This window comes from Sarcophilus harrisii, chromosome 3, assembly GCF_902635505.1.
Source record: "Sarcophilus harrisii chromosome 3, mSarHar1.11, whole genome shotgun sequence".
Lineage (NCBI taxonomy): Eukaryota > Metazoa > Chordata > Mammalia > Dasyuromorphia > Dasyuridae > Sarcophilus > Sarcophilus harrisii.
In genome coordinates this window covers 558,725,033-558,740,724 of record NC_045428.1, presented here as the reverse complement: position 1 = coordinate 558,740,724, position 15,692 = coordinate 558,725,033, and the positions used below count along the sequence as shown (strand labels likewise).

General features: G+C 43.2%; 1 protein-coding gene across 1 annotated transcript in view; it reads left to right on the top strand.

Annotated features, from left to right (window-relative positions):
* Window positions 1-1,809: 1,809 nt before the first annotated feature.
* GRHL3 (grainyhead like transcription factor 3) overlaps window positions 1,810-15,692 on the top strand; it is a 49,197-nt gene continuing 35,314 nt past the window's right edge. The window contains exon 1 of the mRNA XM_012545513.3: window positions 1,810-2,006. Coding sequence (XP_012400967.2) covers window positions 1,990-2,006 — 17 coding nt within the window. The 5' untranslated portion in view covers window positions 1,810-1,989. The remainder of the gene's footprint in view (window positions 2,007-15,692) is intronic.

Genomic DNA, 15,692 nt, shown 5'->3' with positions numbered 1-15,692 from the left:
TGCAAGGTTAACACCCAAACAGCTTACTGCAAGGTTGCTGGGGAGAAAAGCTATTTATTCCCTTCCCATTAAGGGGAGATTATGGCAGGGAGACAGACTGCCCTCCCACTCTCCCACCTATTCTATCCTAGTGGTAGCCCTGCTCTGCTAACAGAGCTACAAGAAGAATTCAGCTTTCCTTCTTGGCTGGGATCTGTCAGGTCAGGAGGGGCTGTACGTGAGGGAACCCCCTACCCCACTTTCCTTGACCAAGACAGTCATGGAAAGGGCTCACCTCCATTTACTAGGGATAAGACTTGAGCCCCCAAATGTAAAAAAAATGGCAAAGTCTGATGAACTTCACCTTCCTATAAGAAAAGAGGGCGTGGGAAAAGGCAAGGCTTTCAGAAAGAGGGCTAAGAAACAACTTGCCAAAAAGTTAAAAGGGGGGGTGGGGAAGACACAGACACAGACACAGAGAGAAAGACAGAAACAGAAACAGAGACAGAGAGAGGGGAGGGGGAGGAGTGAGATAAAGGAGAAAGGAGAATAAAGATAAAGGAAAAGGGGGGGGGGAAAAGGGGGGGGGGAGATGGGGAGAAAGGAAAAGAAAGACAGGGAGGGAGGGGAAGAATAGGAGAGGGAATCGGAGAGAGAAAAAGAAAATGAGAAATAGGCAAATAGAAGAAGAGACAGATAAAGATAAAAGTAAGGGACTGAGTGTCAGAGAAAGGCAGAGGAAAACAGATAAAAGAAAAAAAGGAAAGAAGAGAAATAATAAGAACAAGGGACATGACAAGAGGAAAGAGAACAGAGATAGAGTCAGAAAGAGAGACAGAGAGAAAGATGAGAGTCAGAGAAACAGAACATATACCTGTGACATTGATTTCATAGTTTTATGGAATCATAGACTTTTGGAACTGGAAACTTCAGAGCTAAAATCAAGAAAATAAAAATGGACAGTACTCTGGAACATAGGATTTTAGAACATTACCTTCACTGATTTTAGAAGATCACCTTCACTGATACTTATGCATATACCATTTTAAGGCTCAAGAAGAACTTTAAATAAATTATCTCACCTCATCATTATGACAGCCCCCTCAGATATTATTATCCCTATTTTATAGATGTAGAAACTGAGGCTCAGAGAGATTAAACAGAGAAGTTGCTCAGTCACATAGATAATAAGTGGAAAAAGTATGATTTGAGGTCAAGTCTAGCACAATCTCTATTATAGTATCTTAGAACAGAGAACAGTTGAGGATTTTGAGCTGGAAGGAACTTTTGAGACCACCTGGCTCACTGCCCTCCTTTTGCACCGAGAAAAAGAAGCACCAGAGAAGCACTGACTCCCCAACATCACAAATTAAGTTTGTTTCCTTTCAGTAATATGTGTCAGAAACTCGGGGAGACAATGAGATGGGGAGACAGCCACCCCCAAGTACGCACAAATGGTCAAGTTTTCCGCAAGTTCCTCAGGCTCCAGACTTTCAGGTAACTGGGGGGAGGTGGGCAAGATAACCTTAAGTTGCCAAGTTTAGCCGGACACTCGCTTTTAACCACATCCTTTAGACCAATTGACTTTTTGTCCCTGTATTTTTCCTCTCCCAGTTTTGCTGCTTTTCAGCATGCTATTTTTTCCTTCCCTCCCTCTCTCTCTCCCTCCCTCCCTCTTCTCCACCCCCGCCCCCTTACCGAGAAAGGAATTGGCTGAGACTCCACCCAGCCAGAGAAGTGAGCTGACTGGGCTAGGCTCTGGCGTAGAGAGGGTTAACAGTTGCACCTGTTGAGGTGTACCTGCCTTCTCGGGCACCTGTCTCCTCAGCCAATCAGAAGCCACCCTTCGGGGAGCCAACCTGTCAGCAAAATACCTACACAGCAACCCGACCATAAATCAAACATTCACTCCACGGGCCATGTCTGTATTGGGCAGGATTTAGAAGAGAACAGTTGGTTCCATCCGCCAGAGCGGGGAAGGTGCTTGAAGATTTGGAAACCTGGGAGAACATGTCGAATGAAGTAGAGTGAGTACAAAATTGCAGCTGTCTGCCCTCATGTCACCGGCCCCAGCCAGCCGGAGCCCGAGCTCTGCTGGGCTTTCCAGGCGGCCAGAGAGAGTTTCCCGACTTGTGTGGGTTGGAACCAGAGAGTAATTTGTAAGGGTAAATGAATGGGCAAAGACTCTCTCTGTCTCCATGCGTGTCAGGACAGGTTCCCCCCCCCTCCCCAAGGGCAAGAGTACAGGCTGTTTCCCTGGGAAAAAGAGTGTTTTTTTTCTCCCTGGAGCAGTTTCGAGCCCGGGCAGGGGAGTCCAAGCCTGAAACTCGATGGGAAGATTCTTCCCAGACGGTGCTGGCACCCTGGGAGAGGCCTGGGGAGCCAGGAGATTTCTACATACAAACACACACCCCGTGCTCATTTTCTCAAGCCAGAGGGTCTTCTTTAACTAGTTAACAAAATACTTCGGGCTTTAAAAAAAAAAAAAAAAAAAAAAAAAAAAAAAAAAAAAAACTTTCTGTAGGTGATCACTAGGTGCCAGAAACCAATTGACTTAATAAGGGTGTTTTCTTGAGTTCCTGGAGGAGAAATTTGTACACAGAAAAACTGTCTTTTATTTTTTTAACTGTAGATTCTTTTTTGTAAATGTGGGGTACTTCAGGACCACATCTACAGATGACTGCTCTGTAAAATTGGCGGGGAGGGAGGGGGATGGCAAGATCCTTTCTAGCACTGACATCCTAGGTTCTAATATTCTATCATCTGAAGTCCTTTCCAGCTTTAACATGATTAGGTTCTAACATTCTGAATTTTATGTGCAAATGTATTCTGTTCTAAGGTCCTCCTGAGCTCTGACATTCGATGCCTTTAAAACATCTTTCAAGTCTGATATTTTGTGTTCTAAGATCCCTTTTGCTTCTGATGTGATGTGATATATGATTTGATTTGATTACTGGCCTTCCCCAATCCAACTTTGACACAGGCCCCACATGGGATGCTGAGGGAGTAGGATTACTACACTCCTTCTTTCCTTCCCTCTTCCCTCTCCCCACTGAGCTTAAACTTTTCATTTCAAGGAACTGGAAGGCAAAGACTGAGATGCTCTCCCATCCTAGGGATCTCAGATCTGTAAAATAGAAAGAGCTTCTCTTCACCTCAGCCAAGTCCTGAAGGGCTGGGCATTGATGGGCAAGGTTTGCAAAACCTTTGAGACCCTACTTAAAGCTTTGAAGAGGAATGAGTGCTGGGACTGGGCAGGGTTCCACCATTCCTCAATCTGGCCGAATTTTGCCCTCGTATTGTAGGCAGGCTCCCATCTTTCTGTTGGTGCCTTGGCATCCATCTTCCTTCTTATGAGGCCCAGACTCCATGGAGTCACCCCTTAATTAGAAAGAAGACATTTCTTTAGGGCTTTAAAGTTCACCGAGCATTTCCTTCGCAACAACCCCGGGAAAACTGATTACGCCCATTTTCCAGATGAGGAGTCAGGCTCAAAGAGGAAGTGATTTGGTCGGGTCACACAGTTAGTACGCCTTGCTACCTCCGAGTTTAAAACTCTTCAGTCCTAGAGGAAGCGGCCTTCTGCTGTCCAATAGGCAACCTGGCTGTAGGCTTCTTTTCCCACTTGATGGAAGGAGAAGGGGTCGGTGCTTGGAGCTGCTTCCCAAGCCCAGCCCCCTGAAGCCACAGACTCGGTCTAGATCGGCAGGCAGATTCCGTTTACAGCTCCCTCCCTAGCCCTGTAGCTCTCCCTGCCAAACTGCCAAGCTGCTTCCACTTGAAACTTATTCTCCCTCTGTCTCCCAGGGAGTGACTAAGCCTTAGGAGTTTTTGGCTGAGGGTCTCACCGGGACGGTTTCAGTCCCTGAAGGGGAGGGGGAGGTCGGGCAGGGGCGGAGCGGCAGCTTCATTGGAGGGGTGGGGTTCTGATTCAGGGAGGAAGGAGATGGGTAATTGCAGGTAACCTTCAGAGACCACAATTTCAGCTCACAATAGGCAGCCTGAGCTCAGGCCCCGAGGCTGCGCAGGCAGAGCAGATAAGGAGGATGGGAACTGGGCACAGAGCGGATTCACAGTTTCACTGACAGCATTTCTTGCAGCTTCCAGAGCTGCAGCAGACCTGCGGGGCTATTAGCTCCTCAAAGCACTGCCAAGGAATGCATCGATAGGAGTGTTTGGCTCCCAGGAAGGAAACAAACACATCGGTATTTAGGATGTCGAAGCTGGAAGGCGCCCCTGAACAGAGAATTTCAGAGTTGGAAGGGAGAATTTAGTATAGCAGGGGTCCTCAAACTTTTAAAATAGGGGGCCAGTTCCCTGTCCCTCAGACTGTTGGAGGGCCGGACTAGAGTAAAAACAAAAACTTTGGTTTATGGGCCTTTAAATAAAGAAACCCAGAACATAGAATGTCAGAAGTGGGAGAGCCCTTAGAACACAATGTCAGAGCTGGGAGGGCTCTTAGAACACAGAATGTCAGAGTTGGGAGAGCCCTTAGAACACAGAATGTTAGAACTGGGGGAAACCCAGAACATAGAATGTCAGCGCTGGGGGAAACCTTAGAAGAGAGAACTGAATGGGAGATTTTAGAGCAAAGAATGTTGGAACAAAGAATACCTGGGCTATAAGGAAACTTAGGGCTCAGAATGTTTGGGAGGAAATGTACCTTCCAAGAGTCTGTTCCGTATTGCTCTGTGATTTGCATATAGTAAACACTGAATTCCAGTAAATGTTTGTGGTTGAATGAATGGGTGGATGGTTGAAGGAATGTAGATTGAACTGGGGTGGACTTAAAATGTTAGAAGAGGGCACAGAATACATCTGTGCGATCATCTGATCCAAGCTTTTCAGTTCTTAGATGGAAGAATGGAGGCCCAGAGAAGGGAGGAAGCTAGCCTGAGGTCACACAGCGATTTTGTAAGCTTGGCTGCCTTCACATTTTATGTAACGCTGTTGGGTCTTAAGAAATATGGCGGCTTGGTACTTGCATCAGAAGCTAACACAACTCAGCCCACAGGGTGGCAGGCCCAGTCCGCTTTCATGTGGTCTGGTCCCAACATAGGGCTGTGTCACCCAAATGAAATCCACCCCCTTCTTCCTTTAGCCAGTTCCTCCTCCTCTCAGCCCTTTGCTGCCCTCTGGTACCTCTAGGCAGCAGAGAACCCTGGGGGAATCTGGCATTCTTCGCCGGAACTGGAAACTGGGAACCCAGAGCAAACAGGTTGCCTAATGAACTCCTCGGGTTGGGGAAACAGACAGCTTGTCTGCTTCCTGAGGGTCAGATCTTCCTGGCCATGATCCCTTTTGCGGTCACTGAGTCTCTGTGTCTGGGTTTGTCGCTCTCCCAGCCAGCCTTTGAATGAGAGGGGCCTGCCAAGGAGGAATGAGTGACTAACTGCAGTGGCCGGCCATCCCCAGCCCCATGTCTTGAACGGATCAGCCTATTCCTCCCCACTCCCAGCATCATAGATTTGCAGCTGGAGGGGACCAGAAAAGTCAACTCCTACATTTTTTCATATAAAGAAAATGAGGTTCAAAGAAAGATAGACACCACAAAGGAAGGGCAGATTTGAACCCACAGCTTCCAAAAAGTTAATCCTCAAACATTTATTAGGCACCTACTGTGGGACAGACACACCATGCTAAGTGCTGGAGATGTGAAAACGATGAAAAAAATATGCTATCCCTGCCCCCAAGAAGCTCACATTCTAGTTGGTGAGACAATGGTGTGTCTATAAGATATACACAGTATAAATAATAGATAATCTGAGAGAGAAGGCATGGGGGAACCTAGAGTTTCGTAGTGGATTCTGCTTGCCTTCTATTGTTGAGTAATACCTGGAAAAATCATACAATTAGAATAAGGTAGGGATAGAGGTGCTAAAGAAGTGAATAATAACAGTTATAGCTTGTATCCTTATATCTCTTTAAGGTTAACAAAGCACTTTCCCCCACAACAACCCTGGGAGGCAAGGAGTAGTGTCATTATCCCCATTTTGCAGATGAGAAAACTGAGGCAGAGAGTTGTGAATAACTCACCCCGATTTGTCAGGGTCAAAACTGATTTCTGACCCCCTAGTGCCTAAGTGTCTTTTTCGCTGTATCCGGGGAAACAGCCCGCTCTCTAACATGGGCCCACTGAGGCGGTCCTGGCAGCTGCTACCTGTTCTAACTGCTCCAGAGCCACGAAGGAGTTAACCAGGAGCTCCTCCCCGTTGTGGTTTTGTGGTCGAAACCATGATTGCCAGGAGCACATTTTTGTCATACACAAGGTGTCTTATTAAAAGTTGAGTTACGCTCCTGGTGAATGAAAAGTTAAAAGCCATCATTAAGTCCTGGCTGTAAAGCTCTCCGAGCAGGCTGACAGCACGGCCATCCCAGCAGCCCAAGCCATTGGCAAGCTTTCTAGCCTCTGAATAGGCCTCCTAACCACAGGCAGATTTTACGAGCCAGCCCTCCTGCCCGCCTGCCTCCCGAGGGCGTTGTGCTCCCTGTCCCAGCCAGCTGGGCTCTCCTCTTCTCCCTTTGTGTCCCACTGAGTCACCACCACCAGTAGCTGAAGCCGCAAGGGAGGCATCCCGAGTCCACTTCTCAGCACCGCTCTCTCAGGCTGGGAGATGAGGGGGAAGAGGGACTAAACGTTCTCTGGGAGCCTTCCGATTGGACAATTCACCGTGCACCGAGCAAGGCAATGGGGACCCAGACCCTGCCTTCAGAAAGTCCCCCTTCTTTTGGAGGGAAGTAACATTCACCTGGGAAATGAATGCAAAAATGAGTCCTATTTGGGGCAGGGGGAAAGACTGATAACTTGGGGGAACAGATTAAGTTTCCTGCCACAGGTAGGACCTGAGCCAAGCTTTCTATGAGGGAGCACATTCTAGGAAGAGAGACAGAGGGTGGAATAGAATAGATGGGAAAGCAGGCATCTGGGGCTGGGAAGTACAGAATATGGGGACAAGAACTCTTGCATTGTTATTCTCTCTGCCAGTCTATGTTCTAAGATCCCTTCTAGCTTTGATAGTCTATATTCTCTCTTCTAAGGCTCCTCCCAGATTTAATGTTCTATGTTCTAAGGTCCTTCCCAATTCTGATATTCTGGGTTCTAATGTCCTTCCCAGCTGTGACCTTCCAATCCCTGATATCTTATATTGTAAGGTCTCTCTCAGTTTTGATATTCTAGGTTCTAAGGTCCCTCCCAGCTCTAACATTCTCTGTCCTAAGGTCCCTCCCAGCTCTGATATTCTGTATTCTAGGAACCCTTTTAGTATAAAAGTCTAACCTTCTAGGATCTATGGTCATTTCCAGTTCTAACATTCTACGATTTGTGATTCTATGAAGAAGAAATAGTAAAATATTTCTTGGTTGGGCTATAAGGATGCTTCTACCCATCCAATTGCTTTGCCTAAGAAAGCAAATATTAAACTGGGACTAAATGTTTTTGGCTTCAGTTTCCCTATCTGTAAAACAGGATAATAAATGTTGTTTCATCCAAACCCATCCATCACCCTTTTCACTGAGAACAAAGGAAGTAATACCCATGAAATACTTCTGAGAATCTTGAAGGAAGATGTCTAGCTGTGTGACTTTGGGCAAGTTTACTTAGCATAGAGTCTGGCACTCTATATAAAGAGTAAGCTCTTTATAAAAGTTTATTTAATTGAATTCAACCTTCCAGGACCTCAGTTTTCTCATCTACCAGGTTTGGATTGAGTGGCTTCCCTTTTCTAACTTTAAGCTTGTGATCCTCAGAGCCCTATTCGGAGATTTAATATTTGCTCAAATGACTGGCCCAATAGTGATTTATAGTTATGTCGTGCCCAGCTTTTGTAGGGAACCACCCTGGATGAGAAGATGGATGTTAGTCTTCAGTCACAGAAAAAAAATGTTGACCAATGAAGGAAAGGCGGAAGGAAAGGGACGGATAGGAGAGAAAGAGAATGTGATATGAGAGAAAGAAGGAAGAAAGACAAGATCAGATTAAAAAGGGGATTTTTTTCCCCCAATAAAATAAAAAGAAAGTAAGTTACTTGTTTAATTGGAGAATAGAAAACAATTAGTTGACATTCAGATAGAAATTTGGAGCTAGAAAACAATAGTCTTCACGGATGGCTTTAGACACAGTTGGCTCAGTTATTCATCTCTGTGGATCTCAAAGCACCTTAACCAAAACTGATGGTATGGAAGATACTTGCCCTTCATAAGTTAGAGGTAAAATAAGGCTCAGGGAGGGTCTGCCAGTAGGCCAAAGGTATTGACCCACTCAAGGTTAAGCCATCAAGTCCTCCTGATATGACCATAGGATGAAATCAATTTTGTATTTGGTCAAGTCAGCCTCCAGAATCCCCAGTGGGTATCCAGCAGGCCCACACAGCCCAGGGCGGACACTCCTATCACAAACAAAGGCTAGCTGTTGGGAAGGGAGAAGATTGGGGAATTTTTTCCGCCTTGTGCAGTTTTTGGCAGGGCCTCTGTATGGGTAATTAGTGAGCTTGATTGATCACCTCTGATGAGGGCTGGATATCTCTGCATTAGGGTTTGGCAAGCAAATTGATGGGTGGATCAGTGTGTCAACACTCACCAGGAGCACAACCCTGTGAAGTCTTTTCCATGAGAGAGGGTGGGTGGAGTCAGGACCTGGTGCATAGACAGGGACAGAAACTGGTGATTCTCATAGTGCTTCCCACAGAGAGACCTAGACCCATTGCATGGGCCTTGATCTTGCCCTTTGTTTCTTGACCTTCTGGAAAGTAGAAGTTGTACCTTTATTCTGCTTTAAGGGTGATGCTCTGTAGATCAAAAGATGCTTTTGCCCAGGGAAGTGCATGATCAAGATGAAAGTTGAATAGAAGCACAATGATACAATGGATAATTTTTTATGGTACCACTACCTAGGTACATCTTCTATGTTCAGGTATTTGAGTTAGATAGAGCTGCAACGGGTTTTAGAACAAGGAATGTCCAAATTGCAAAGAGTCTTTAACACCTAGAATGTCAGAAAGAAGAGGGACTGGCTTAGAAATTGGAAAGTCAGGTCGGGGAGGGATGTCAGTACATAAAATGTCAGAGCTGGAAGAGACCTTATATCATGGCCTGTTATAGTGGAAGGGACCTTAGAAAACAGAATATCGAAGCCTTTGAGAAGCAAATCAAGAGAATCAAGATGATGCAGAGGTTAAAAGTTGGGCCAGGGTTAAAAAAAAAAAAACAAATCTGAATTATCTTCTCATTTTAGAATGTTAGGTCATTTTTTAGTCACGTCCAACTCTTTGTCATCCTGTTTGGTTTTTGTTTTTGTTTTATTTTGTTGTTGTTTTTTTTTTCTTTTGGCAAAGAAACTGGAGTGGTTTGCCATTTCCTTTTCCAGCTTGTTTTACAGATGGGGAAACTGAGGGAAATAGGATTAAGTGATTTGCCTCAGGTCACACAGTTAGTAAGTGTCTAAGGCAGGATTTGAACTCAAGAAAATGAGTCTTCCTGATTCTAGACTTTATAATAAAATTCCCAACTTTATAATAAAAGCTAGCATTTATATAGGACTTTACTATTAATGGATACATTATGTCATTAAATACTAACAATCCTATGAGATAGGTGCTATTATTCCCATTTTACAGATTAAAAAAACAGAGGCAGACAAAAGTTAAGTCACTTGCTCAGGACATCCAGCCAGTAAGTTTCTGAAGTGGGATCTGTTATTCTGTCTTCCTGACACAATGTCCAATATTCTATATGCTGAATCATCTTGATGACTCAGTTTCCTTGTCTTTAAAATGAGGGGATAGTTTTCAATGATCTCTAAGGTCCCTCTCAACTCTAACATCCTGTATTCTAAGAGTCCTCTTGGGTCTGACATCCTGTGTTCTAAGGGTCCTCCCAGTTCTGTCATTCTGTGTTCTAAGGCCCCCTAAGTTCTGACATTCTAGATGCGAGGAAAAGTACTAGCTCTGGAGTCATAGGAATTCTGGGTTTATTTCCTACCTCATTATTGCCTATATGAACTTAGGTAAATCACTTACCTTTCCTGGCCTCAATTTCCTTTTCTGTAATATAGCAGGGCTAGACTAGGTAGCTTCTGGGTAGTGCCTTATTAGTTCCAGTTCTGTCATCCTAAACATCTTCCCCCTGTGACTCTGACTCTTGCTTTAGAGCTTCCCAGCTCTGAGTATTATTGTCCACATGAAGTGTGCCCCTGGATGCTGCTTTCATAGTCAGTGTCTTCTCACAAGATCCTGACAGGTTCTGAGGACAGCTTGCTCTCTCCCCACCTGCCCTGTTCTGAAGCAAGCCCAAGTCAGCTGATACCTGTTCATTCTTCAGGCCCTTCCGAGTACCTCCTTTGCCCAAGGCCTGTCCTAGGTGCCGAGGGGCAGGCAATAATGAGTCATGTCATCTCTTTAAGATGCTTCCCTGGCATCATGTGTTACTGTGTGCTTAACGCTTAGCCTCTGCCTTTTCGTTTCTCTTGACTTGTAACTTTGAGTGCCATCTTCTTTGGGTAGCCTTCCTACACACGAGACGTGATCTCTCCCTCCAATGAACTCAACAACACTTGATTTGCCTTTTTTTGTGAAAGCCTCATTGCTCTTCTCTCCTTCCCTCATCCCATAGACTAAAAATCCCACAGCTCAGCTTTGTTTCACTCAGCTCCAACTTCAGGGATTGTCCGCAGGAAGTACTGAGGAAGTGTCTGCAAGGAAGTTCTGCTTCTAGGACTCTTCCCACTATGAACACAGCATGGGGCTCTTGACTTCAGAGGATTGCCTATATTAGCCTTGAGGAGCCATCCTTACATTGGGATGAGCTAAAGGCTCAGAGTCCATCAGCCCCTAAATATAGGTTGGATTTTTTCCCCTAAGTGAGTCTTGATCTCTCAGGTCCTAACTCCTAACATTGTGTCTAAACTTCTTTCCAAAAGTCAATGTTCTAAGTTCCCTCCCACATTTGATATCTGTGTTCTAAAGGATCTCCCAACTCTGACATTCCGGGTTCTAAGGGCCCTCTCAGCTCTGACGTTCTGTGTTGTAAGAGTCCTCCCAGCTCTGATATTCTGTGTTCTAAGGGCTCTCCCAACCTCGACATTTTGTGGAGCACAAGGGGACTGCCTTTGTTCTTCCAGCCATTTTCCAAAACAAATCCCTGAGTTCCAGCCAGAGAACAATCTATTATTATTATTAGCATTCGATGATTAGAGAGCATGTCACTTTTATGCCTCTTGATTCTTTTAGCCCTAGGAGGATAGCAAGGGAAGCAGGTCACACAGCACAATAATGGCAGAAATTGAAAAGAAAACCACATCTCCAGACTCCCCATCATAGGATCTTGAGATTTGAAATTGGAAAGGACCATCTAGTCCAACCTCCCTATTTTATAGATGGGGAAATTGAGACCAGTGAGGTAAAGAGAGAAGAGTCCTCAGTTTCTAGAGAAGACAGAAGGAATTGGCAACTTAGAGACAGCATGGCATGTGCCACCTGACAGTAACCCAGACAGCACTGGCATTGTGCCACTCTTGGCTCAGTGCCAGTGCCCCAGGAGGGCAAGATCCCCAAGCTGGTTGTTTTCCCCCAATTGTAAGAAGCCTCCCTCCCCCGCCACAGCTCTTGAAGTAAATGCTATTGCAATAGTAGTATGGAGCTGGTTGGGGGAGGCTAAGGGAGAAGTGAGTCCCCAGGGGAGCAGAACCAGTCAGTCATGGGGGAGGAAAATGAAAAATGTCATGAGAATTAATAGGTGCCTCTCCCCAAAGTGGACAGCCAAGAAAAGGGAAGTGAATGCAAGTGCTATCCACTTCAGTGCACTCAGTCTTCAGCCTCTTCCATTCTCCTGTTTCAGAAGTTCAGGGAGATTTTGTTGGGAGGGAAGCCTTGTGCCATCAGTCAAAAAGAAAAATGGTCAATCCATTCATACCTGCTTCTCTTAGGAAATGAAACACTATTTGGATTTATTTACTTAATTTTAGTCTCTCCCATTTTATTTTATTTCTCAATTTTAACATTCATTTTTTAAAATTTTAAGTTCCAAGCTCCATCACTTCCCCCTTCCTTGAGAAGGCAAACACTTTGATATAGATTAGATATGTGAAGTCATGCAACATTTATTTCCATATTAGCCATGTTGCAAAAGAAAACATAGGGGGGAAAAAAAGAAAAATAAAGTTTGAGAAGTATGCTTCAATCTACATTCAGATTCCATCAGTTCTTTCTCTGGAGGTGGATAGTATTTTTCATCATAAGTCTTCTGGAATTGTCTTGTATCAACACATTTCTGAGAATAACAAAGTCATTCACAATTGATCATTATATGGTATTGCAGTTACTATGTACAATGTCCTCCTGGTTCTGTTCGTTTCACCTTGCATCAGTTCATGTAAGTCTTTCAAGTTTTCCTGAAATCACTGTGCTTGTCATTTCTTATAGCACTATAGTATTCCATCACATTTATAAACCACATCTTGTTCAGCCATTCCCCAATTGAAGAAGAGCAAGTCTTATTTATATTCCCAATATTTGTCACCACAAAAAGAGCTGCTGTCAACATTTTTGCACATATAGATTCTTTCTCCTTTTCTTTGATCTCTTTGGGATACAAATCTTGTAGCGATATCGCTGGGCCAAATGGTATGCACAGTTTTATAGTTGTTTAGGAATGAATCACTGGTGACCAGCCCCTCAACCCAAGATGACCTCAAGATACTGGTGGAGGGATCTGTGCTAAGGGATGCTATCTTGTGATGTAATTGATACAAACCAGGATATTTGTTATAACTTTGTCTTCCTTAATCTGGAAGATATTTCCTTTCTGCAGCTCTCTAAGGTTTTACAAAGCACTTTCTTCCCTTTAACACTCTAACATAGATAGTACAACTAGTTTTTTCCCTCTCCATTTGACAATTGAGGAAATAGACTCCAAGAGATGAAGTGACAATTGGGGCAGTTATTTTCCCTAATAGATAGTGACGTCACATAGCTAAGAGCTAGAAGCAAGCCTAAAGTTCATCTATTCTAACCCTTCGTTTTACAAATGAAAAAAATTGAGGCCCAGAGAAATGAAGGGACTTGACTGAGGTGACTCAGATAATAAATTCAGAAGAGGAATTTGTACCCAGATGTTCTGTTTCCATCATGTTTTGCTGTTTTGGGGGAAGCAAACTGCTTTAATGAATATGAGAATCTTTAAGAACATCTTGGCTGTGTTCTTCATGGAGGCTATTCTAAGTGACTCTTGCCTGTGAATTGTTGTTTTCCAACCTATCACAGGTAATTGGACATTTGCCAAGTGATCTGTGGCAGACATTATTTTAAACTGGTTTCCTTGAAGAAGAGATAGTTATGATTGAGGCAACTGAAAAATCTGATTTGTATATTTATTTTATTCACATGCATTAATTTATGTTCTCTTTTTTGTAAAGTTTTTTATTTTTCAAAATACAAAGATTGTTTTCGATATTCACCCTTGCAAAACCTTGTGTTCCATATTTTTCTCTTTCCCTCTCCACCTCCCCCCCTTCTAGACAGCAAATAATCCAATATAGTTTAAACATGTGCATTTCTTCTAAACATATTTCTATGTTTATCATGCTATTCAAAAAAAATCAGATCAAAAGAAAAAAAATGACAGAAAGAAATAAGCAAGCAAATAACAACAAAAAAGATGAAAATACTATGTTGTGATTCTCATTCAGTCCCCATAGTTCTCTTTCTAGATGCAGATGATTGTCTCCATCACAAATTTATTGGAATTGGCTGAATCACTAATATATGTTTATGTTATTTTCCTACATGGAATAAAAACACTCCTTGAGGGAAAGAGTATCTTATTTTTGTCTTTGTATCTTCATACGCATAAGTAATAAAGTGGTGCAGTTTATAGAGTGTTATACCTGGAGCCAGGAAGTGTCAAGCACTGATTCTAGACAAGTCATTTAACTTTTCTCTGTCTCAGTTTTCTTATCTGTAAAATGAGGTTAATAATAGCACCTATCTCCCAGGGTTTTTACAAGGATAAAATGAGATAATATTTGTAAAGTGTTTTGCAAACCCCTTAAAACATTATATCAATGCTAATTTTAGACAGTGATTAGTACATAATAGGTATTTAATAAACACCTGTAGATCAAAATGATTGACTGATAGTGACTTAACTGTATCAGGACTGGTCTGGTCTAAGCAGGCCTGGCCTCCTCTTAGAGGTTATTCCAGGTGATTGGTCTTGTGGACCTCTCTATTGTCTATTGAGATGGTGATAATAATCGCTTACATTTCCATAGCATTTTAAGCCTTATAAAGCACTTTTCTTGCAACTCTCTAAAGCAGGACACACAAGATTGTCCCCAGTTCACCAGCAAGATGAGGATGAGGGATGCTCAGCAATGTGATCACTCCTGAAGTAGGAAGTAACTAAAACATCAACAACAAAGTCTTTCCACTATACTGTATTTTTACTACTAGGAGGCTGATAACTTTGCACAGCTCTGCCTCATTCAAATACAATCCACTTGCATGTCCACTTGCATGTCATGGCTTTACCTTCCTAATGCTATGGTCTTTTTCAGGAACAAAGGACAAATAACAAGCAAACACTTTTAAAAACTTTCAGGGGAAGATAATCAGGGTTAAGTGACTTGCCCAGGGTCACACAGCTAATAAGTGTCTGAGGACAAATTTGAACTCAGGTCCTTCTGACTCTAGGACCGGTGTTCTGTCTACTGCACCTCCTAGATGCTTCTACTAATAATATTCATTAATGATGTTGATTACTAATAATGAACTGTCATTAATGTCCACTTCTAATTTATGCCCACTGATGAAGAGTAGTATAATGGAAAGAGTATTCGCTTTAGAATGGAAAGAGTCGAGTTTATAACCTGCCCCTCTCACTTAACTCTCTAGGTGATCTTTATTAAGAGCCAGGGACTATGTAAAGCATCGGGGAGACAAACATGAAAATAAGCAAGATATTTCTTGCCCTCCAAGAACTTATACTTTAGTGGGGGAAGACAATACCTAATGGGGTGCTAGAAAGAGGAGAGAGGCACTCTCTGATTCAGTTGGTGTGGGTATTATGTCAATCTTGAGACTCCTCTACACCTCAGCAAAAAGTAAATGACTTTGGTTTTGGAAGATCTTGGTTGGGAAGATTTGCATGAACGGATGCAGATGGAAGCAAGCAGAACCCAGAGAATGATTTATTTAATAATGACAGCATTGTTAAGAAAATCTTGCTTCCAATCCTGTCTCATTGGCTGCATAATTCTGGGCTTCTCTGGGCCTCTATTGCCTTCATCTCATCTGGCACATCTACTTCCCAGTATGAGGCTTATTTGAATAAGATAAGGAATATAATGTGCTGTGGGAATGTGAAAATGCTATATAAAGCTCAGTTGTTATTATGATTTCTATTATGGTTAGAGGCTATGTGGGATAGTGGATTGGGCCAATCTCAGGATCTGAAAGACCTGAGTCTCATCTCTGATACAAACTGGCCACATGACCCTAAGTAAATCAATTAACCTTTCATTGTCCCTAGGCAACTCTCTAAGACTAGAAAATAGAGAAGAATTGCTAGCCTGATTCAATCAAGGACATTTTCCTAACAGAAAATCTATAAGGCAATTAAAATAGGGATCTGAACAGAGAGAGAGAGACAGAGAGAGAGAGAGAGAGAACCTGAAAACAGAAACTAGCATGGGAAAGAGACTTAGGATAAAATATCGGAGC